At 42.6% G+C, this 25,773-nt stretch overlaps 1 protein-coding gene across 1 annotated transcript in view; it reads left to right on the forward strand.

The window, feature by feature from the left end:
- LOC124722549 (galactosylgalactosylxylosylprotein 3-beta-glucuronosyltransferase P-like) overlaps positions 1 to 25,773 on the forward strand; it is a 296,338-nt gene that overhangs the window by 256,599 nt on the left and 13,966 nt on the right. Inside the window, exons 4-5 of the mRNA XM_047247691.1 lie at positions 19,716 to 20,031; positions 24,876 to 25,033. Of these exons, the coding sequence (XP_047103647.1) occupies positions 19,716 to 20,031; positions 24,876 to 25,033 (474 nt within the window). The remainder of the gene's footprint in view (positions 1 to 19,715; positions 20,032 to 24,875; positions 25,034 to 25,773) is intronic.

Raw genomic sequence — 25,773 nt, forward strand, 5'->3', positions numbered from 1 at the left:
ATTCTAATAGCACCTTGCGGACCCACCCGGGCATAGCTCGCCGACCCCTGGGGGTCCGCGGACCACCTATTGGGAGCCACTACTCTAAAGTAATTACTTTTTGGTGTTGCGATTTTTTTCCGTCAGTATCTATAAAGGAGAGTGTCCCTTTGTTTGTAGTTCATACAAATCTATATGTTTCTTCCAATCTTGATGGAATTTTTCACATTTTACCTTCAAGAGAAGAGGAAGATTACTGTTTACCTAAGATTTCGTTATCTGACTTGTAACTGATACGTATGTACTAGTACAGGGTGATTGTAATTAAACTTTCAAAACGCTGTAGAAAAAACACCACTGGTCAGAATGACGCCAAATTGCAACGGAATATTATCGGAAAAGCGGGAAAACGTATGGCAGACAAAAAAAATGAGAAAATTGATCATTAGATGGCGCTGTATGTGTTAGAATGCGCAAATGAAAGCACCTGTCATGCGCACGCCCCATTGAAGTTGGTATAAACACGCCGGGTACACGGCTTTTCCTCTTTTCGCGTCTGCGACGTTCGCCGTCACTATCTCAATGAAGGATCGCGCTCTGGTGGTAATGCTGTATTACAAGAATGACGACTGTGCAGAAGTTCCAAACACTGAAGGATTTGAAAAAAGGCGTTGGTCCGATGACTGACGTGGGTCTGGAGAAAATGATTCGGAAATTCGAAAAGACGGTTTCTTTTGGTGATCAACCTGGTAGAGGGAGGAAACGAATTGATTCGACGTCAGTGGAAGCAGTGGCCACAGCAGTGCAGGAGGAGACGAGTGGTGGTGTGCTAACGTGCCGTACACGGAGAATCGCCCGAACAGTGCGTAAAATCCTACGAAACATCCTTCTTTGCCATCCATTCAAAATTACTCATGTGCACAAGATACTTCCTGTTGACCTGCCAGCAAGAGAGACCTTTGCTTTAGAATTTCTTGCTATCATGGATGTGGACAGTGATTGGCTGCGGATGATTTTGTGGAGAGACGAAGCCCACTTCCATCTGACAGGACATGTCAATACACAGAATTGTCGAATATGGGCAACGGAAAATCCACACGTAAATCAGCCAGTACCACTTCATCCTGAAAAGGTCACTGTGTGGTGCTGGTTTACGGCATCATTTATCATAGGGCCATATTTTATCGAAGAGACAGGTGCTTCCGGTCCTGTTACCTGTATCGTCACTGGTAAGCGCTATGAGTGTCTTTTGTGCAACCACGTTATTCCAGCTCTCCAACAGCTGGATGTGTAGATGGGATCATTTTTATGCAAAATGGCGCACCTACGCCCTTTGCAAATCCAGTTAAGCAGCTGCTGAAGCGCCATTTAGGAAATGCTAGAATTATCAGCCGCCATTTTCCTACAGCCTGGCCGTCCCAATCACCTGATCTTAATCCGTGTGACTTCTGGCAGTGGGGCTATCTGAAAGATGTTGTGTTCAGTATTCCGATTGCAAACTTAGCTGCATTGATGGCATGCATTGTACAACTCATTCTGAACGTGACCCCGGAAACACTTCGATCAGTTGCGGAAAATGCTGTTTCTCGATTTCAACTTGTTGCAGAAAACGGTGGACAGCATTTTGAATATGTTTTGCGCCAGTCACACCGAAATTAATAATCCGATTTGATTTGGATTGATGCGTTTTATGTGCTTTTTGGCCTCGGGAGAATTAAAAACCGATTTTTCCCAACCGATGTGGTATGACCTTGCCGTGGTGGATGGGCTTACGTGATAAACAGTATCACACCTGTACACCCATGCACACTGAGTACTACAGTTCGTTTGACGTCAAACGTAAGCCTTAGGCATTATTGTATGATTCATTTGTAGTCGATCACAATTAAATTCTGATGCTTACAGCGCCACCTATTGCTACATTTGTAACTACTTATTTTTCTTCTTCCATACGTTTTCCCCCTTCTCCGATTATATTCCGTTGCAATTTGACGTCATTCTGACAAGTGGTGTTATTTCTACAGCGGTTTGAAAGTTTAACTTTAATTATAATCATCCTGTATATAAAGGGGAGAAGTTGCTACCAAAAGTCTGGAAAAGTTCTTGGTCGATTTACTTCAAATTTCTCCATGACCCACTAATGAATATTTGAACAGACAAAGGCTATATAGTTTTTAATATACACATTTTTAATACAAGTATCGAGAAGTACTTGACCGATTTACTTCTAATTTCTACATTCAGATGAAACAACGAAGAAAAGTTACGAAAAATGAAATGTCTAACAACATGAAATATATTTTGATAAACTGTCTGTAACTCCTGTTGCGCGAATAAATTACAGCTTCAATGTCCGTCTTAGAGGTAGTAGCATCACATGTCACTAGAGCGCGAGACGAGCAAAATCTCGAGAATTTGACATAAACATGATTGCAAAATTTTATTGATTAGCTGCCGTTGTTACATGTGGCATATCCCCTAGAAGACATTTTAGTCCGTGTTTCGCTGTTATTTTTATTATTTAAATCAACAGTTCCATACAAATGCTAAGGCAGTTCGTGGATATAGTACCAACAAGTCACTAGATCGCGGGCCGATCAAAAAATTAAACAGAACTCGAGATTTCCCGAACCGCGACGTGAACTGTTCGGATAGGTCGAGTCGATTTAAAGCGATTGCAGTTTCCCATGAGGCTTGCATTCGCCGTGAGTATCAAAAAGGTGCAGGGCGAATCACTTTGTGTGGCAGATATTAAAACTCCTGGCCAACGCCGGACATTGCAGCTATTATGTTACAGAGTATGAAGTTCACCTCTCTAGCATTTCAGTAATTGAAATGGGCTCTAATGAAAGAAGAGCGTGAAACCAGATGCCGAAAAATAGTGAGGCTATCTATTGGCAATAAGGCGCCGCTGAAATTAATGTCCCCATCCTATGAGTGGGTCACCGTCATGTCTCACAAGCACACATCCCACGAGACGCAGCACAGAGGTTTCAGAGTTAAAAACCAGAACGTTGGAACAGAGTCTAATGATAAGCAACTTTATACCGCACCTCACCTTCCCCTGCCATTTACCAGCGAAGATAATTTCTGCCGCTGCCAGAATTCGATTCATTTCTGCCAACTCTAGTATTCTTTGCCGAAACTTGAGCATTTCACCATCTAGTTTCATATGTAGAATCGCGTAAGCCTAGACGTAGGTAAAGTTCTAGTTAGTCGGCAGACCTCGAGCTCTTGTGAGGTAGCCAGGAACAGCTGTAGTTATTTAAACTGAAAATTAGTCAGTAATGACTTAATTATATTGCTTTTATTTTATGTTTTTATTTAATTGTATATCAACATTCAGTTTTTTCTTTGTTATACAGTTGTTATTAACATGATTTATCGCTTTGGTATATTATCTAGATTCTTGGAGATGAAACACATACTTAGAGTTATCAGATAACAGGTCCGAAATTAATAGCAATAAATTGAATTGAATTGAGTTTTATATCACATTTACCTGTCAGCCACTCCCTCCCGAACCTTCCCCGTACCGTTTCCTAATTCGAACCTATTCACTGACAAATCAGGCTGATGCCCTGTCGCATTGGTGCACACACACGCACTTGTTGCTATAGCAGCAAATATTCCCAACATTTCTTTCTTTAAATTAATGAATTTGACGATAGTTGGATATACAGGGCGGTCATTGCAAGCTATCTCTGTATCACAGCTTGAAAACTGGTACATACCTTTGATTGTCCTCGAATCCACTGAAGCGAGGAATTAACTAGTAAAAAGAAATAATCTTCAATATTATCCGAAAATTGTATAAAAATTGAGAAATAAAAATGTTTGTATTAAACAGAAAGACAGGGGCGATGGCATTAGAATGATTATCCTGTGAGCTCTGAAATGAGTTACGGAAGGAAAGTTTCGCAGTCTAATTGTGAATATAAATGTGATCTACTCGTTATTGCAAAACGGAGTTGGGATAAAAACTTTAAAGTCCTTTTGATGTAGTTGCAGTACCTCTATCTTTATCTAGTGAAATGTCGGCTCTTTTCTAGTTAATGATATTCTTTAACAGCGTGTCTAAGAAGGTCAAAATTTGACATTTGTAAAACGGACGATGCTTGTAGGACGTGAGCGCATTAAACAGTCGTGACCAAAAATCATGGCGAGCCCTATTTAAGTAGCTAAAGTTGCCAATAACTCCAGCGAAATGCGAGGGAATAGCTGCAGTAAAAACGGAACTAGGAAATTGAGCGATCGTCCTGCGAGACACATGGAACTGAACGACTGTGAAAGCCTAAATTCTTCATAGTAGAGAAATTTTTGCTGTAGAATCGGTGCTGTATGCAGCTTAGAGGTAAGTGGAGCAGGCGCCGCTATTCATCACGTCAGGTGACAGCTGCGGCTGAAGAAAGCGAGCGCCTCTTGCCAGTCACATCGCTGTACCACTGCAGGATTCAGCTCGCGCTGCCCACCACACCAATAAAACACGGTAGCTCTGCGGAGCCACCTGTGAATTAGCTGGTAGTCAGCACACCCGCACCCATACCTACAAACTACAGTCACCTTGATGAACTATTCTGATTTACACTTTGTCGCTCCCCTAAACAATTCCATACAAATGCTTGCGTAAGTTCTTACAGAAGCTCTTGCCCGTATCATTCAATGATCTGTCCGATGTGGCCTCTCATACATTGGACAGAAGATCCATACAGTTAATGAAAGACGTACGGAAATCGCAGGTACAACCGCCTCTTACAGCCAAATAAATCGGCTGTGGCGGAACACTGTACTGATAAAAAAAAAAAAGTAGAAATTTCATCTCTATATCATCTTCCTGAAACTCGATGGTGAAAGAAGCACCTGAAATTCGCTTGACGACGAATTAAATTAAAAGAGATAGCGGCTGCAGCTTGGATAATTCGTGGAATCCGGCGTCTTCTGTTATAAACGTACAAAGACTCGCTCCAGTGCAGCTCGGAGTGATACATCGACATCCCATCGTGAATCTACTGCGCAGCCACAGATATGATTCAAGCGCATTGTACTTTTCTGCTGCTGATAAACTTTGCTGTGTATCTGTGGTCGCATGCGAAATGCCTCGTGAAAGGACCGGGGTGAGTTGTGGCGCGTCAATCCTTCTGCTCACTCTGAAGATGGCTGAATGATATACAGCCGAAATATTAGAAGAAGCTGAATTTAGGCGGCTGCACACTCGAAATTTAATGGAGTAGTCATGGCACCGCGAAAACGTGAAGATGCACATCGGCATCATAATTTGGTTTTTGTTTTTACTTCGCTTTCTCTCATCATTTGCCTTGTTTCTGTAATACTATCAGGACTTGAATTTGTGTGACTGATACAGAGGAAAGTCGAATTCCCACGCCCTCCACACACAAAACATAGCTATAATACGTCGTCTGTAGGAGCGAACAAACTCTTAGATCTTTACGTGCCAGACTGAATTTAACTTTAGTGTTCATTTTTCGCAAATAATAACATGCTACTGAGGCAAGCAACTGGGAGATCTGATGATGTATGAACTTTCGTATTGTTATTTATAATGATATAACTTTTATATATTACGAAATAAATTAGTCGCTTTATCCCAGATGTGGCCGAATGCTGACTATGGAACAACTTAGGTGCATATTGTTCAAATGGTTCAAATGGCTCTGAGCACTATGGGACCTAACATCTGAGGTCGTCAGTCCCCTAGACTCAGAACTACTTAAACCTAACTAACCTAAGGACATCATACACATCCATGCCCCAGGCAGGATTTGAACCTGCGACCGTAGCAACAGCGCGGTTCCGGACTGAAGCGCCTAGAACCGCTCGACCACACGGACGGCTTAGGTGCATATTCTCGCCGCCTTTATTTCGGACAATAGCAGAGTACAAATTCTCTCTTGAGCTCCTGATACAAACCTTCTACTCCTCTTATCACTATCACGAAACAAACATCTGTTTCCGCCGTCCGCATGGTCCAAACGCTGTGTGATGCATGTGATTTTGCTATTTGAAAGGAGCTAATAGACCCGCTATTAAGTGCACGAAAACCATAATCATCGCCATTCCTACAGTAAGTAGAAAGTCTCATTTTCACTCATTCTTATCCTAATGAATATTTTACATAAACTAGTCAGCCTCGATCTAACCCACGAGATGAACTAAAATAATTACACACGACAGATATGATCCCTGCAGGCAGACACACACCACGTAAAATCAGTGCAAAAACAAGTCAAAACCATCACTGGAAGGGAAACAATAGACCATGAACCAAGTTCAATTTTTTTCCCCCTCAGGTGGTGTCCAGTAGCGTCCTCAGAACTTCGGAGCAGCCATAAGTCTCAGGATAACAGTTCTAAAAACGTCAGGCAACCCTAAAAAATTACAGTTTGTTTTATTTCCATTTTAAAAAACCCGCCAAGCTCTTTCACTGATTAAAACCTACATAGAATAGCAATTAGTTCCAATACATAATACAAGACTCTTTCCGATAAGTAATTCAGGACAGTCTTAGTTAACAACACTAACCTTCGAAATCCAAAGTAGCCAATAAATCTCCGCGCACCATACAGGGTAAACGGCAGCGTCTCCACGTTAACTCTCCGCATTTGAAACTTAATTCTGCCGATCCTTATGGACCATAACTTACGTCTTCATAAAACTGAAAACTTCCGAAAAATGATCACCTATGTTTAGCTTCCCGCAAGACACAACGACTTGCTTTCTATTTTTCTTCCTTCTGCAATTATACACGACGAACACTCGAGAAATTTGAGTACAGAATTGGGTTAAGTGAACTCTCACAAGGAGCTGCTGCATGGGAATCGGATTTTCGTAATTGTTTGTATTTATGGAATATTAAGTTCAGAACTTAGACCTCAATCTCCAAAAGCAGCTCAATGGGACTCTTAAAAATTCTTAAGAAAACCGCCTTTGAAGTTCTGTGAGCAACTTCAATTCAATAAAGGTTGGACAGCTTTCGGCGGGCTGAGTGGCTCTAGCGTTGGCTGACAAGGTAGCTCAGCGTGTTCGGTCAGGGGACTTGCCACCTTCTGTAATAAATGCTTAGTGACGTTCTTATCGATGGAATTTGAAAGATGTCATGTGACATCCACACAGAATCGTCGGAGAAACAGATAGAACGAAAGTTGGAAAAATCGGTAGCGCTAGAGACTAGTAATCGCTGGATCGCTGTTTCGAGTCTCGCTTCGGTCATTATTTTTTTCTTTTTCTTTCGTTCCTTTTGAATACCTACGTCATTTAAATACAAAACTCATCAAGTACATAAGAGACAATCAAAAAGTTTCCGTTTGAGGGCGTCGCTACAGCGTATATGCAACGTATGACGACTCCGATGCCGTTATATAAGATTTGACGTGTAGACAAGGGATTAATGTGGCATTCGTGTCTTTTCGACGTGCGTGCGGTAAATACGTAAACGAACTATGGCGACAACATTACCAAATGCGAAATTACAGTGCCTGTGTCCTGAAGACGTATGATGCAATGCTCCTTCGAACGTGCATGCGGCCCCTGAACGGTGTGCGATTCTAATTGTGTCCAAAACAAACAAACAAAGACAATGAAATTTTCACTCTACAGCGCAGTATGCGCTGATATGAAACTTCGTGGCAGATTAAAACTGTGTACCGGACCGAGACTCGAACTCGGGACCTTTGCCTTTCGCGGGCAATTGCTCTATCGATTGAGCTACCCAAGCACGACTCACGCCCCGTCCTCACAGCTTTACTTCCGCCAGTGAAGTTTCTGTGAAGTTTGGAAGGTAGGAGATGAGGTACTGGCGGAAGCAAAGCTGTGAGGACGGGGCGTGACTCGTGTTTGGGTAGCTCAGACCGTGCTTGGGTTGCTCAGTTGGTAGAGCACTTACCCACGAAAGGCAAAGGTCTCGAGTTCGAGTCTCGGTCCGGCACACAGTTTTAATCTGCCAGGAAGTTACAAACAAAGAGTAGTCAGCGTCTCCCAGTTTCTCTCTAAAACATTCATTTCTTTGTTTCCCTAGCAATGCCACCAATAATACCCGTAATCCTACCATTAGTAAGTCATTTATATACCGCACAAAAACTACCAAACCGTAGTTTTAGTAGAGCACAACTCTAATCACAACATACTCTATTTTAGCACAATTTCTGTAACAAAAAATATATTTTTTGAACAAACTGCTAAATTCTGGTCAGCTATAAACTATCAGAAAACTAATGATTTTTATATGGTTAAACACACCTTTTTTTACTTACTTACATACAAAAGAGAATATTTTTAACTTACCACTACATGAATCTTCTTGTAATTACTTTGTACAACTATCTGTACATTAAACATGCGTCCGTGACCTCTAGAATTGTATTTGCATCCTTTATATATGGTTGAAGCATGCGTGACAGCTTTAAATGATCAGCATTTACGAAATAATTTGCGATGTGAATGTAAATTTGCTCTTTCCGCGTCATAATGATTTATCATGCAAATGATCCATGGAACATGAGACCAACTAACTGACACAATACCACACAGGCGACTCTGCCCTTCGGTTAAAATTTTCTGTCTCATTATGTAATATGTTGCCAAATGCACAGTTAACTGTGAATTTATCAGTGTTATTGGTGTGTTTTTTCATCTGCATGTTATAATTATTGCTCTTCCTTGCTTCATCCAAAGTGAGTGTCCTAATGCTGTGCATTCTTCCGTGCACAGCTTTTCTACAACTGGTTGATTTCTGGACGTCCCTAAACTGATTTGATAAAAGCAAAATAAGTCACAAAAGGATAAGTTGGATTGTTTTTGTGCCTCAAAGCTTAACGATAGGATAAAAAATCTGGACTGATAACCCATCTGAATTAAATTCCATTGCTACACAGGAAAATATTTCTTCATATTGCACGTTCTGCTCAAAAACAAACTTTTTAATTTTCGTCGTTATCTGACTTCAAACAAATAACATGAAGCTTTATAGCCAATAGATGTGCCAGACATATATCGTTTCTCCTCATCCTCTCTACACTCGCTGCAGCCCCTCCAACCCCCCCCCCCCCCCCCACCCTATCTCAACACACACACACACACACACACACACACACACACACACACACACACCGAGCGCGCGAAAAGGTCCTTTTATTCTGTGCGCTGCTCAGCAAAACGAATTCTAAATACTTCGCTTTATGTTGTTCGGAAATTCCCAAGCACTTGATAACACATACGCTAACTGACAAATAAAAGTATATAACTGTACTTGATTCGGTGCAACACAGAGACTAAATTTGTCTGAAAATATGGGTACTAATTCAGACAAGTTGTTTAATTCAAGACAGCAAGAGTGGAGCATATTTTCCTCAGTAGGGGTTTTTTACTGAACTTCTGGATTCGTGATCAAACGTCAGAGACGAGATTTACAGAAATATATCGTGCCAAGTTAGAGCTCGAAGTAGATGTTTAGCTTTCGCAGCCAGAATTCTTCCAATGAACTATCCTAACAGGCCAGGTCGCTCAGTTGCAGCTGATATCTCCAAATTTGAGTTTATAAAGCCTTATAGTGAACGTAACATAGAAATAAAGGTTCGCGTCAGTGACAAATATACAATTTAAATGTCATGGTAAAAGTGGAAAGAAGTCCACATTATTGTTTATAGCTTCAGTAATATGGTTGGAAACGGAGTTGATTCAAATCATCCAACAGGACGAATGTTCCCCTGCAGCAGGAAACCATCGCAGAAGTGCATTAGATACCATTTTTTCAGCATATTTGCGACCTATATCATTTTTGAATATGCGCCAAAATGTTGTAGAGGATTACCAATTGATTTCCATAGTGATTTCTTTATGTGTGATGATCGAATATCTGTTCCATCGTTAGTACGATTACGGCATCAGACGTTCTGAAGCCAAAATAATACTGTTGTACTTGATGAAGTCATCGTGGAATATTTTAGAAGATTGCACGTCGAATTGCTACATCCTTTTGGTCTTTCACACAGTGGTTTCTCTTAACTTTTGAATCCTCGAGACGTTCTTTTGCTTTTAAGGGCAAATTTCTGCCCTAAGAGCAAGAGAATGCGTTCTGAGCTTACATTCGTTCTTCAGCCGCATTTTAACGAGACAGAAAGTCTACAGCCACCGTAGCTTGTGATTTCTCCTGTTATTATTTATAACCTTTGCAAATTACTACCTACAGACGCGAATCACTAGACCAAAAGGTATATGGAATAGGAAAGAAGTGTTTAACGTTTGTCAAAAACGAGGTGATTAGAGACGGAGCACAAGCTCGGAGTAGGAAAGGAAATCGACAGTGCCCTTTCAAAGAAATCATCCCGGCCGTCATTTGCCATAAGCGGTTTAAGGAAATCACGGGAAACCTAATTCTGAATGGTCCGAAGTGACTTGGCGGTGGGAGGGGAGCAGAGTGGGCGGGGGTCGTCTCTCGATGCCCGGCCACATTGTCCCCTTCCAACCGATGGGAAGAAGTGGGGGAGGAGGGGAAGGGGAAGGGTTATTCGGGAAGAACTGAACAAACATAACGCTGTCCAGAAGCAGGAACCTTTTATCTAGTCGATATATACGACGTCATATCGTACGTTGAAGAGAGAAAAGAAAAAGGAGGTCCGTCTTCCGACTGAAAGAAAATAAACAGCAGTAACTCCACTAATAGTTGCACACGGGGTCCTCGTGTTGCTATTATCATCCTAGCGTATCTTCTCTTACCTACTATTGGGTCACCGTTTTCGTTCTACGTCATCTGCATTGCAGCATGTCCATCGTCTCTCGCCATGGATGATCCACATGTGCAGTGGGTTGTGTAGCTCACTCCACAGGTAGTTCGAAAAATATTGTCTATATCTGAGATCCCTAACTATCGCGCAAAGTCGTACGTGCGTTTAGTTCCAAATATCAAGTACATCCTTTGGGCCCTCACTAAATAGGTAATGGGCCGCACAGCCTCACATCCACGTGATGGTGTTGGGCTTAGTCCTCGGATAGTACGTCTCGTCCGGAAGGAAAGTAGGTTGAGTGATGACACGTGCCGGTGGTACCCACAGTAGTGACGTGTGCCGGTGTCACCCGCAGTAGAAAAGCCTTTCTGCACCTAAGGCAGTATTCTTCCCTATCAGTCACATTACATTGCACGCAACTGGGGTACTCTGCCATACGGATTTTATGTACACGTTCCTGTGACCTGTCTGCTATTTACCGTCACATAACAAATGGACTGGACGTCACACAGTACCCCAGCACGTGCTGGGCAATACAGGGTGGAGAAAAATTGTGTCACGAAATTTTAACCCTGGATAGCTGATGCCAGTAGGAACCAAAGTTATTAATGTTGTGTAGATCTACAACGCACAATTTTTAAACTATAGAAACTTAGCGCCACGCGCTTCGATTGGCCATGGGACTGCCCTGTTGCCGGATGTTCTGGACAACGCAGGACCGCGAATGCTTTGTCTGCCGGAGATCACGATGTATCCAAGGTGACCCGCACACTCGGTGGTAGCGCCGCAGCCTTCACTCTGGGGCCGTGGGGGCGAATCCGCCGGGGTCCCGATACATCCATTGTCATTTCATGATAAGACTTACCGGGAACAAAGCCGACAACAGCTGTTAGTTCGCGTGCAGAAAGTATTTTACAAATTGCGTCGGCCCTGAAAAGAGCCCTTTTTGTAGCTAGGATACTGTTTACTTAAAGCAGATGCTCGAACTGGTGACCCTCTGACTCGACACAAGCTTGGTAACGTCGAACTGTGTTTTGCCGAACTCTTTCAAAGATTCCTGGCATTGCCCTGAAGTGATTGGCGGCATTGCGATCCATTAATTCCTCTGCATTTCTAGGTGGTTGGCGTCCGAGAGTGTGAAATAGAACCTTGAAGAATCCCCACAGGAAAAAGTCCGGTGGCGTGAGGTTCGGTGATCGAGGGGGCCATGTTCCTACGAGCACCTCTGCCAATTACCCGGCCGTCGAAGAGTTCATTTAAATATCCGCGCACAGCACGACTGTTATGTGAGGGTGCCGCATTATGCTGCAACCACACGCGTAGCCGTATGTCCAGGGGAACATGTTCCAGAAGGCCGGGTAGAGTTTCTTGCAAGAAGTGAAGGTAATTTGCCCCGGTAAGTCGAGGTGGTCACCCACAATGCCTGCCCAAATGTTGAGCGAAAATCGTTCCTAGTGTCCGTGGACGTACGTGACGTGTTTCCCCTTGCCCAGTAATGAAAATTTCGAGTGTTGTAAAGGCCATCCCAATGGAAGGTGCAGTCAACGGTAAACAACACAATGGCGGGGAAGTCGGGATCTCGGGAAACACGTCACAGAATTCACCGACAAAACCCTAGCCTGTGTTCTTAGACCGCCACAGGATTTTGGTCTCGGACAGGGTGGAAACTAAATGGATGCTGGCCGTCATCCCTCAAAACCTCCCAGACTAACCGATGAGTGACCCCCATGTCGTGTCTAACCGATCGAGTACTTGCCGTAGGTGCTTCCTCGAAGCGCTCGAGAACAGTCTCTTCAAGTGCAGCATCCTGTCGTGTTCGAGATCTTCCAGCATTACCATTATATCCCGCTAACGAACCTGTGTCGCCATGTCGCCGGTGAACTGCTGTAAACGTTTGCGGGTGTCGGTGGCGCCTTGCTGGGTACCGATCCCCATACAACCGTCCAGATTCATGCCCATTACCGTCGGCTAGTCCGTAAACAAAAACCATATCTCGTCCTTTAAACGAATAATGTGCCGCCATGCTTACTGTATGACTAAATTGCAGGTGACGTGTGTGTGCTCCAATGCGAAACTTTCGTGTGTATGCCTTTGACGTGAGGTGGAAACAAACAGCAAGACCTATTCGACACGTGTGCGTATCACGTTGGGGCAGTGACGGGACGAGGGGCGTTTGTAAGTGTGAACCGACAACCATAGCGCTGTCCGTCAACCGGCGAACGGCAACAGGGCAATCCCACGGCCAATTGGAGAGCGTGGCGCCAAGTTTCCGTAGTTTAAAAATGGTGCGTTGTCGATCCGCACAAGATTAGTAATTTTAGTTGCTACTGGCATCAGCTATCCAGGGTTAAAATTTCGTGACACAATTTTTCTCTATCCTGTATAGTTTCCACAACGTTCTGTTACTGTCTCCGTTGCAGAACGCAGCAAATCTCCTTCGCAGTCGCCAAAGGTGAAGCCAGAAAAGCGTCGCGTGTGTAACTGAGTTCCAAGTAGAAACGCCCAAGGTAGAAGGACTGTGCCGGGATGTTTTGTAACGACACCGGGGACTCGAGGGAGGCTTCCTGCAACAAGGTCGTGAGACTGGTGAGCAGCAGTGTCCTGAGGGAAAAAGTGAACCAACAAAAAGGGCCACCGCTCTTTCGTAAAAACTTGGGGTTTGAACCTTCGTCCTCCTGATTGTGAGTCCGGTGTGATGATCACTGCGTCACCGACGTCGGTAATATGGAGGATCCATCAATCGCGTAATCCGCTCTGCGTGTTCATTTTTAAATGCATTTCGTATAATAATTTTTCCAAAAACGACCGATTCTTCTTACCACAAAGCTACTAACAAGGGAACCTCCCCATCGCACCCCCCTCAGATTTAGTTATAAGTTGGCACAGTGGATAGGCCGTGAAAAACTGAACACAGATCAATCGAGAAAACAGGAAGAAGTTGTGTGGAACTATGAAAAAAATAAACAAATTATACAAACTGAGTAGTCCATGCGCAAGATATGGAACATCAAGGAGAATGTGGACTGAGGAGCGCCGTGGTCCCGTGGTTAGCATGAGCAGCTGAGGGACGAGAGGTCCTTGGTTTAATTCTTCCCTCGACTGAAAAGTTTACTTTCTTTATTTTCGCAAAGTTATGATCTGTCCGTTCGCTCATTGACGTCTCTATTCACTGTAATACGTTTAGTGTCTGTGTTTTGCGACCGCACCGCAAAACCGTGCGATTAGTAGACGAAAGGGCGTGCCTCTCCAATGGGAACCGAAAACATTTGATCGCAAGGTCATAGGTCAACCGATTCCTCCACAGGAAAACACGTCTGATATATTCTATACGACACTGGTGACGGCATGTGCGTCACATGACAGGAATATGTTGTCGACCCACCTAACTTGTACACTTGGCGAACGGGTAAAAAGATTCTTCTACCTTGCCCGATTTAGGTTTTCTTGTGGATGTGATAATCACTCCGAAAAAAGTGATGAAAACATGAGAGTTTGTCACATAAACTGCAACAAATGAATGCAACAGTTTCACAGCCGCACAGTTTTCCCTGTGCTCTGTCAAAACATATGTTTTTTACGTTTCCAAATTTTTCTGTGTGTAGACCGTCAAATCCTGCATATTTCCAAGCAAATCTGAAAATGTCCTGGAATTCTGGAAAGCGAAGTTGATTATGTGCGAGTGCCTGAACTTTGATAATTGTCTGAAAATAAAAATTTCAACTTTTCACTCGAAGGAATACTTCAACCAAGGACCTCACGTTCCGGAGCTGCTCACGCTAACCACGGGACCACAGCGCTCATGAGCTCGCACTATTCTTATGTTGCCTATCTTGCACATGGACTAATCAGTTTGTATATTTTGCTTATTTTTTCACAGTTCCACACAACTTCTTCCTGTTTTCTCGATTGATCTGTGTTCAGTTTTTCAAGGCCTATCCACTGTGGCAACTTATAACTAAATCTGAGGGGGTGCGATGGGGAGGTTTTCTTGTAAGAGTAGGTCTAATGCTACATAAATGACAGAAAAGCATATTCGAAGAGATTATTGGTATCAACGATTTTATTGCGGATGCTACGAGAGCTAGCTATGAAGCTTTTTTTCGGTACATGTCAGCAGTACAGGTACACCTTAAAATTCCCACAGCACAGTACCGTAGTACGCCGCTGCTGTTTCCAGAACAACATGGCGCAGCCAATTGGTAAAGTGTAAAATGAAAAAAAATTTTAAACATCACAGCTTAGTCTATTTCATTGTTGCCAATTATCATTATAGTGTTGGTACTGTCTCTGAACACTTAGGAGCTATACAGAATTGAGTATTTCTGCTCCTCCACACAGAAGAATAGATTTCTGATGTTTATGATCCGACGAGTAATGTGTCGTACCGAGCGTAGTAGTAATATTGTTAAGATAATGGTTTCAGATTTGGTAAACGGCCCTTCAAATACCTGTTCACCCATCCCAGTTTAGTTTTTCGTGGTTTCCCCAAAGCATTTGAGATGTACACAGTAACATGAAGAAGCCGACCACGGGGAAGATCAGTTTGTGTTCCGGATAAATGTAGGACGCCTGAAGAAATACTCACTCGACCATTCATCTTAGAAGATAGATTGATGAAAGCAAAATCTACGTTTATAATCCAGAATGAGATTTTCACTCTGCAGCGGAGTGTGCGCTGATAGGAAACTTCCTGGCAGATTAAAACTGTGTGCCCGACCGAGACTCGAACTTTCTTTTTTTTTGTAACCATATATATTTATTTAAATATTTTAACAACGATACATTAAAAAAAAGACATTTTTCTATTAATCTATTATCCTAGTGATGGTTAATATTATTGTCATTTTTATATGTTTTCGTTTTTATATTTTCCTTTTTCGTTTTTCTCTTATTGTTTGTTCCTTAAACCCTTTTACATGGCCATTTGTCGTCTTTTTTTTTTTTTTTTTTTTTTTTGAGGGGGGTAGACATTGCAGGACAGGCATAACAGTTTATATTTGGCATCGTTGCATTGATTTGAGTTTATGTTTCTGTATGTGATGCACTTGTGATGACACAGGCACATTGTGTATTCTGGTTTGATCTCTTCCTCTAGTTACACTGTTTAGTGGGACAGTATGAAGGAACGTCACCATGATTGGTGGAGCAGAAGTGGAAGAAACTTTTCTTTTTTTTACATATACTATAGAATATACCTAACTGAAGAAGAGAGAAAATTTTGTCATATTACATAAGAGAAGCAGAAAGGATAGTGTGAGTAATCAATAGTATTTTATAGGCACAAAGTAAAGGAAATCAAAATATCTAATAATAATGAGTAGTTGGCACTTTCCACTAGGGAGCACTTTGTGTCACTGATTCCACTAGGAAGAAACACTTTATACTACTATACTTCACTATTTGATGCGAGAAGAGAAAGCTCTTTATCTTTTGTGTTGCACTTGTTCACTATCACTGCACACGTTATTCTTGTGGTGAGTGTGGTGAGGTGGCTGGTGGCGGTGCTGGGGGTCACAGGCTGGGGAGGACTCTGGCGATTGCTGTCTGCAGTGGAATCTGCAGGAAGTTTTTGTAGTTCTCGTGGTATCGCCTGTGCTGCTGGGCCGTCTTGCTCTCCTCCCAGAGGTCCATCAGGAAGGCCAGCCGGTCGGTCTGCCTCCGCGCTACGATGGCGTGTGCCGTCATGGCGAGGATCCAGAGAGTCGCCAGTCGCTAGGGTCGTGGAAATGGGTTGCAGTCTGGGGCGGTGATTGCTTCTACTGTGATGCTTCCCGGCGCCGTTCTGTTGATGTGGGCCACCATCTGCTGGCACGCTTCCCAGATGTTGATGGCATTCCCGCACGTGAATCGGTGCTCGAGGGTGTCGGTCATGCCACATACGTCACACTTGTCACTTGCGACGAGTTTTATCTCCGCCAGTCTTTGGTTGGTTGGTACCGTTCTGTTAATTATTTTGTACCATGTCTCCTTCGCATGTATAGGTAACACGTTTTCTGAGACGTTCCCCCATATTTGTTTCCAATTGTATTGCGGGAGTTTTTGTTCAATTTTGTTTTTTTCCGGCTTCCCCCTGAGGGCCCAGTATATTCTCTTGGCTGTTCTGTGGCTGGGGTTCGCCACGGTGTCCAGAACGTAACTTTTGTTGGCGTAGTGCAGCCTGACATGTCGCATTCTGCAGGGAATGTGTCTCGTGTCGACCGGCGCTTCTTGTGATGCGGGCTTGTATCTTCCAATTATCTTGGCTGTGACGCTGTCAGGGTTTTTGTCCTGGATGGCGAGCGTTCGTTTCAGTAGAAGGGCTGCACATTTGGTCTTTATATCAACTAGACCTAGTCCCCCTTCTTTTGTTGGCAGCGAGCACGTTGCTTGCGCCACTTTGAATATATTTCGAGGCCACAACAGGTAGTACACTGCGCTCGTTAGTGCTCGCGCAATTTCTGTCGGGATGCTTAAGATTTGCGCCAGGTACCAAGCTTTCGACAGGATCGTCGTGTTTATCAGTTCTGTTTTCTGGTGGATTGTTAGCTTCCGGTTCGCGTGCTGTCTGGAGAGACCTCTTATGGTGTGTAGCACGTCCCTCCAGTTGTATGCGGCCATTCTAAGTGGACAAGACTGTATATATATTCCAAGAACTTTATGGCTTTCTGCTATTTTATACCATTGGCTGTCTGGTTTGAGTCGTTGATTCCCTATCGGCAGTAGCACTGTTTTTTTGGGGTTGGTTTGGGCGCCTGACGCTTTTTGGAATGTATTCATGATGGTTTCTACTCTCCCAATATCTTCCTGGTCTTCAATAAAGATGCCTAGGTCGTCAGCGTAGGCTATACATGCTACTGCTTTGCCTCCTACGGAGAAGCCTCTGATGTCGTTTGTGAGTTTCCGCAGGAGTGGGTCCAGTGCTATAGCGAATAGAGCCATTGACAATGGACAGCCTTGCCTCACGGATCTGTCGTTTTATCAGTTTTGTTTCCCAACTATTGATTATTACTGTCAATCTTGCAGTACTTAGTATCTTATGGATGATTGCGATGAATTTTTGCCCAAACCCGAGTCTATTTAGTGTCTCGACGAGATATTTGTGGTCGATCCTGTCGAAGGCTTTGTTAAAGTCCACCGAAATTATGGCACCTGCGCTTCTGGTGGTGGCTGCCTGTGCTATTATGTCCCTGTAGGTGCATGTGGCGTCAAATATATTTTTCCCTGGTACCGCACATGTTTGCCACGGACTGATGACTTTCCTCATCACCGATTTCAGGTTGTTTGCGATGCATTTCGCTATTATTTTATAGTCGGCGTTGAGGAGCGTAATCGGACGAAACTCTTCAATGCGGCGGGCGGCTCTCTTCTTAGGGATGAGTGTTATGGTCCCTTCGGTCAGTCCAGGTGGAATTTCCGCCCCATCGAGTATCTCGTTCACCATTTCCGTGAATTGCTCTCCTAGCACGTCCCAATATGCGAGGTAGAACTCGAGCGGGATGCCGTCGGCGCCGGGTGCTCTTCCTCTTGCTGTGGCGGGACCTTTGCCTTTCGCGGGCAAGTGCTCTACCATCTGAGCTACGGAAGCACGACTCACGCCCGGTCTCACAGCTTTACTTCTGCCAGTATCTCGTCTCCTACCTTCCAAACTTTACAGAAGCTCTCCTGCGCAGGAGAGCTTCTTCTGTAAAGTTTGGAAGGTGGGAGACGAGATACTGGCAGAAGTAAAGCTGTGAGACCGGGCGTGAGTCGTGCTTCCGTAGCTCAGATGGTAGAGCACTTGCCCGCGAAAGGCAAAGGTCCCGAGTTCGAGTCTCGGTCGGGCACACAGTTTCAATCTGCCAGGAAGTTTCATACGTTTATAATGTTCGTAGATTAACATAAAGCTTCCAAAATTTTGACTGGAATACGTTCTCTGAAATTCTGATTGCAGTAGGTAAAAAATTACAGGGAAAGAAAAGATATCTCCAACTTGTACAAGAACCAGGCTGCAGTTACAAGAGTCAAAGAACATGAAAGGGAGGCAGAAGTTAAGAAGAGAGTGAGACAACGTTGTAGCTTATCGTGGATGTTATTCTATGTGTACTATACATTCATTAAGCTGCGAAGGAAAGCAAGGACGTGTTTGGAAAAGGAATTAAAGCCCAGAGAAAAGAAATAAAACATTTGAGCTTTGCCAGTGGCACTGTAATTCTGTCACAGACGGCAAAGGAATTGAAATATCAGTTGAACAAAATGAATAACGTGTTGAAAATAGGTTACATGATGAAAAACAACAAAAGTAAAACAAGGATAATAGAATTTAGTTGAATTAAATTAAATAATAAAGAGGAAATCAGATTAGGAAATAATACATTAAAAGTAGCAGATTTTTTTTTTTTATTTTGCTGCAAAATAGCTGACGATAGCTGAAGAAGTGGGGATATAAAATGCACATTGCAACTGCAAGGAAGGCCTATCTAAAAAGAGAGCGACTTGCTGAGATCAAATATAAATTTAAAGAGTTAGGAAGTTTTTTCTGAAGTTGTTCGTCCGGAGTGCAGCCTTATACAGAAGTGAAACATGGATCATAAGAAGTTCAGACTAAAACAGAATGTAAGATTTTGAAATGTGGTGCTACAGCAGAACGCTGAAAATTGGATGTGTAGATCGATTAGCTAACGGGGAAGCAGTAACTCGAACTGCAGAAAGAAGAAACTTTTGGCACAACTTAACTAAATGGAGGGCTCGGTTGATAGGACGCATCATGGAGCGTCAAGGAATCGTCAGTTCCGTTGTAAAGGGACGTATGGAGGATAAAAACTGTACAGAGAAATCATTGCTCCAATCCACTAAGCAAGCTGAAATGTAGGCTGAAGTAACTATGCAGAAATTAAGAGACTTGCACAAGATAGAGGAGCGTGGAGAGCTGCTTAAAATTAGTCTTCGGACTGAAAACGAGAACATCAACAACAACAGCAATCCCGATAGTCCTTCCAACAGCCGTGCGTTGTTCCGCGTTTGTTGACGTTGGCTTTGTTGCAGGTGCACGAGCTGGCTCGTGAACTGGGCTGCCCGTCGACAGCGCTCGGTGCGGCCTCCGCCTCCGCCGCCGCCGCCGCGTCGCCGTCCCCTTCGCCGCCACCCCCGCCGCAGCCGCCCCCGCCCCCACAGCGCACCGTGTACGTGATCACCCCCACGTACCGCCGGCCCGAGCAGCTGCCCGAGTTGACGCGCATGGCGCAGACTCTGATGCACGTGCCCGCGCTGCACTGGCTCGTCATCGAAGATGCGGCCCAAACCACTCCGCTCGTCACCGAGCTGCTCGCCAGGACCGGCATCCCCTACGACCACCTTGTCGGTGAGTAGCAGGCTCTGTTCACTGTAGGGGACACTAATTGTAGGTTACTCCTGTCTACGCGAGTAGTCGAATTTCAACGATGTGAATCATACATTGAAGGCTTTCACGGCCAGATGTTTCAGCTGCCGAGAATACTTCCGGTTTGTATGGCAGTTGTCCATGGAACTCTTCTATCCCTAACGTTTCGTCCAAAGCTACGTTTGACGTCTTCGGAAGTGCTACTGGTTGTGCTGAGTCTTGCCGACTGACGAGTCGTACGTCGAAGAACGGCCTAAATACTGGTGGAAAGTGGGCGTGGTCTGGATTTCGCGTGATAGCAGATATAAACCTTGTCAGAGATAAAATATAACTATCGATCATAGTACGTCAAAGATAAAAACTTCTCATCGATTCTGTAGCGCCACTGTCCATATATCGCTGAGTTCCATAGCTGCTTCTTTTCTGTTAAAAATATCCCCGTGTTTTTATATTTCGATGGCTTCTCTGTATAGCCGTGGATAATAGTTTGTCATAGTACATAAAACTTCATTTTCCGAAAATTTCACTACATGATCACCCGACTGAAGAGCATGTTCCACCACTGCCGACTTGTCTGTTTTCCCTAGTGGGCAAAGACTTCTATGTTCCCTCAACCGTGTATTCACACTTCTCCAGTGGGAGGATGAGTCTTATGAGCAGGTTGATGGTGTGGCCATGAGTAACCCATTGAATAATACGATCGCCAATTTAGCTCTGGAAAAAGCGAATAAGAAACCATGTCGATGGTATCGATCCATGGATGATACATTTGTGGTTTGGTCACATGGAAAAAAAGCTTTAGAGCAATTCTTTTGTTATTTAAATAGTATAAATCCTAAAATCCAGTTTACCATGGAAATGGAGAAAGACAATGCAATATCCTAGTTCACTGTCGAGACAGACTGATGGAAGCTTGAAACATAAAGTCTTTCGGAAGGTTACACATACTGATAGGTACTTGCATAAGGATTTCAGTCATCATCCACAACAGAAAAGTGGTGTAATTAAAAGTCTAGTGGACAGAGCTAAAAGGATCTGTACGCTGGAATACCTGGACGCCTAGTTAAAACATCTAAAGCAGGCTTTTGGAAGAATGGGTACTCTAGTAAGGAAATAAATAAGAGTTTTGCGACGGAATAACAGGAGGCCTAAGGACAATGATAGGACACAACGATGAAAGAACACGGTTTTTCTTCCCTTCATTAAAAAAGTAATGGATCAAATCGGGAAGATTTTAAGGAAACATAACGTTCGACCAGTGTTCAGACCAACTCAGAAAATAGGTCAAGCACTTCATTCCTTTAAAGATAAACATCCCCCTCTGTCTGCATGTGGTATATACAAGATTCCGTGTACATGTGGTAGGGTCTGCATTGGAACTGCAAAGAGAAGTGTGAATACATGGTTGAAGGAACATAAAAGTGTTTGCCCACTACGGAAAGCAGACAAGTTAGCCATGGTGGAACATGCTCTTCAGTCGGGTGATCACGTAGCGAAATGTTCGGAAACTGAAGTTTTGTGTACTATGTCGAACTATTATCCACGGCTATATACAGAAGACATCGAAATATATAAACATGAGGATAATTTTAACAGAAAAGAAGCAGCTATGAAACTCAGCGATATATGGACAGTGGCGCTATAGAGTCGATGAAAAGTTCTTATCTTTGACGTACTATGATCGATAGTTATATTTTATCTGTGACAAGGTTTATCTCTGCTATCACGTGAAATCCAGACCATGCCCAGTTTCCACAGTATTTAGGCCGTTCTTAAACGTCCGACTCGTTAGTCGGCAAGATTCAGCACAACCGGGACCACCTCCGAAGATATCCAACACACCTTTGGACGAAACGTTAGGGATAGAAGAGTTCCATGAACCATGACCATACAACCCAGAAGAATTCTTGGTGGCCAATTACATGAATGTCGATCCTGTGGGAGCAGTTTTGTGAAAGTTGACTCTACTTGTTCGTCTGTAAGATCAAGATATTAGTTAATTGCAGCACCTGTGCCGGTGACTTATTTCTTTCACTTCCTTTGATATTATTTCACACTGTCGCATAAGGAATATAACAAGACGTTAAGCTTCATGACTGTACTGGAAACTTACAAGATCACAGAACTCAGTAAGTAGTTCTCAGTGGAGAGAAATGGTCGGACGATTAAGTAACTTCCATCTTACTCCTAAGCTCACCTCACATTGCACATTATTCATTACGAACTAACTCGTTGCTTTGTGTGATGGCTCCTAAACAGGCTTTGTTGACTGCTGCAGGGAGCTTCACACATTTTCACTTGATCACTCTCATGCCATTTCCTTTGTAGGGTTCTTGGACTGCTACCTACGCTGGCTAATCAGGGATCTAGTCAGAGACTGACATAACAGCCTGGAAGGTAAGCCCTCACTGTGAGTGCAGCTGCACTAGGGAAGCACTCTGTTGGAACATAACCTCAAATTGCCCTTCAGTTACCACAGGTGTTTACAAACTGGACCATAGGAAACGTGTAGGAAAGAGTCTTTCTTATATGCTCAGAGAACTCATAGGTATTCTAACTACCATCCATACCTCAAGTGGCCATTTTGCTGCAGTACATCTTGCAGCAGATCATCCTGTGGGCAGGACCACGTGTTGCCAAAATTGTTTTTAGTATGTTGCAGAAGTTTTGCTGGGAAGCCCTTACACATTCTTCACAGACTCACAATCTCTCCCCATGCTATTTCATGTTTTTGGAGCCCTGAAGAAAGACATTCATGGCTGTCAGTTTGCTTCAGTCAAACAGGAGCACACGTGGGTACAACTATGGTCCCGTAGGCAATCAAAAACATTTTTCCATGAAGGTATTATCCACTTGGTCTCACAGTGGGATAAATGTATTAAGAGTGACAGCAATTACTTTTGAAATAATAAACATTTCACTTACTTCATTTCATCTGTTTCATGTTCATTTGACTGTCCCTTATCCATAGAATCTGTCCAGTGTCTGCTGGTCTCCTCAAATATGGAAACTTATTTCATGGTTTCTAAAACAAATATTACCATTAATTAAATTGTACTCAGTGCAAATTCTTCCAGGTGGCTTCCCCTTTCATTTCTTCTCCCATCTATTTTTCCTTCTGTTTGTTTTCCTACTATCAAGGTCTAGTCTCCCATCACAATGAAATTTATGTCTCCCTTTACTACTTAAGTAACTTCTTTTATCTCATCTTATACTGTTTCAGCCCCTTCATCATGTGCAGAGCCAGTACGCATATAAACTTATGTTACTGTGGTGAATGTTGGCTTTGTGTCTACCTCAGCTTCAACAATACATTCACAGTGTTCTTAATACTAGTTTACAGACATCCTGATACATTCTTATTCATTATTAGACCTACTCCTGTGTTATCACTATTCCAGTTTGTATTTATAACCCTGAACTTACCAGAAACAAGCCCTGCTCTTCCTGCCACCACATGTCACTAATTCCCACTATGTCTAACTTCTAGGTAGCCATTTCTCTTTTTTTAAACTCTCTTACCTACCTATCTGACTAAAGGATCTTACATTCCGCACTCCAATCCATAAATGCCAGTTTTCCTTTTCTTGATGACAACATTCTCCTGAGTGCTCCAAGTCTGGAGATCCAAATGGAGCACCATTTTACATCTGTAATGTTTAACCGTAGAGAATGCCATCATCATCATCAGAAGCCATACTACTTACCTGCATACCCTTGGGAAAAATAATTGTGTAATCTCCCCTTTCTTTCATCCTTTCACAGTATGAATGTATCAAATTCATGTTTAAATATAGTAAGGCTGGAGCAGTAAATCACCCAGACAGTTGCCCCTGCAACAATTGAAATGGCTGCTGCACCACACATTTCTCTGGCCTATCCACAGACACCTACAGTGCAGCTATCTGCATCAATGAGACACACGAACCACCCCACCACCTGTGATTCATCAGAGAGCACAATTGATTATAAATAATGAAAGGAAAAGAAATATAGTTCTGTACTGCAGCTGAGGTAGCTACTCAATAAGTGGAACGATATGTATAAATGCATGGTAATTGCTACAAATTTCCGTTAACTACTTACTAACAGTTTTGAACACAAAATATAACCATTCTTTACAATATCCTTTCTCTCCAAACAATATCATCTCAAATAATAATTATGTAGACTGTTTTTGGAATACAAATTTTGTGAAAGAGCAAGTGAGAGATTGGAAATCAACACTAAGTTATGATTTATTACACATCCCAGACAGAGCAATAATGGTATATATCAGAAATGTGAACATAAATTGTAGTCTAGTATATAGTTATATTCACCTCAAAGATTTTAAAACAAAGCTGCTTCTCCAGTGTTGGGGCAATACAAAGTTTGAAAGCATGAGAAAGCAAGGTACTATTTTAAATTAATTACATGTGAAAGAAGAAACCGAATCCTTTTCAAATAGTATTTTATCTCATTTTCATTAGCATTATGCTCTAATTTTCAGATTCTGTATCATTCACATTTATACATGCTATCTCCAATGAGAAAATACAATAAGGAAACACACTATTGTCAGTGAAGCAAGATATAATACTTTAATCAATTGTTGAGTTAAGTAGTTACAGTAACTTAATGTAATCATAAATAATAAATCTCATACTTTTTGTAATCTTGACTCCAGTCTTGAAGAATTTCATTGCAACTGTCTTATTTTTCATAGTAACAACTCAGTTGATACACTAATTAATTCAATGGGTTATTCAGGGTGATGCACATCTGTGTGCCATATGTTACCTGAATTTTGATTTGTTCTAATTTACTATTTATTTTCTGCACAGCACCAATGCCAGAGGAGTATAAGAAACGGAAAGGAGCCAAACCACGTGGTGTTTCAAATCGCAATAGGGGACTGCAGTGGATAAGAGCAAATGCAACCACAGGGGTTTTTTATTTTGCTGATGATGACAACACTTATGACATTCAGTTATTTGAAGAAGTAAGAAATCACAGATTCTTTTTCACAGAAAGTAGTAGAGAATGATGTGTGTGCAGTTCCAGTTGTTTAAGAGTTATTTATGAACTTAAAATCATCTCATAACTCCGCTAACTTACATAAAAGTTCTACATTATTACTTCTGAAAAAATACCATGTGTACTTTCTTAAATTTTCACACTTTCTATTTGACAAGACCATAGAGACATCAGTCCAGTGCTAGCTAATTTAATTTCTTTTACATGTAATAAGTGTATAAATTGTTATTCTTCATTTCAAAATATTTTTGGTCAGTTTTGCATATTTTTTGTTCTCTTTTCATTTACCACACTGTCTTCATCAGAATGATTACAAAGGGTGTTCAGAAACTACACCATGCCTGCAGTCTTACACCTCATCTTAATAATAACTGCATGGGTCACTATGCAAATCTGCTAATAACATGCGCCTTGAGAGTGAAGGCACAAGTATTAGAGATGATAACAGAGCACAATTTTGTTGGTAGGCTGTAGTTTGGTCATAATGAAAGGTGTATGCATGATCACATGGTGTCTAAATGAAGAGGATGTGTCAGTTGTAGAGTGTCACCATTTGAGAAGTGTATTTTGAACACAATGAAAGACAGTACAATATGCATGGTGAGCGATGCAATGAGTAGCCATCTACGTAACAGATAAATCAATTTATGCTTAGTTGATGTGGATGCATTACAATTTCTAGCTTGGTACTGTGAAAATGAACCA

The sequence above is a fragment of the Schistocerca piceifrons genome, chromosome X, assembly GCF_021461385.2.
Source record: "Schistocerca piceifrons isolate TAMUIC-IGC-003096 chromosome X, iqSchPice1.1, whole genome shotgun sequence".
Lineage (NCBI taxonomy): Eukaryota > Metazoa > Arthropoda > Insecta > Orthoptera > Acrididae > Schistocerca > Schistocerca piceifrons.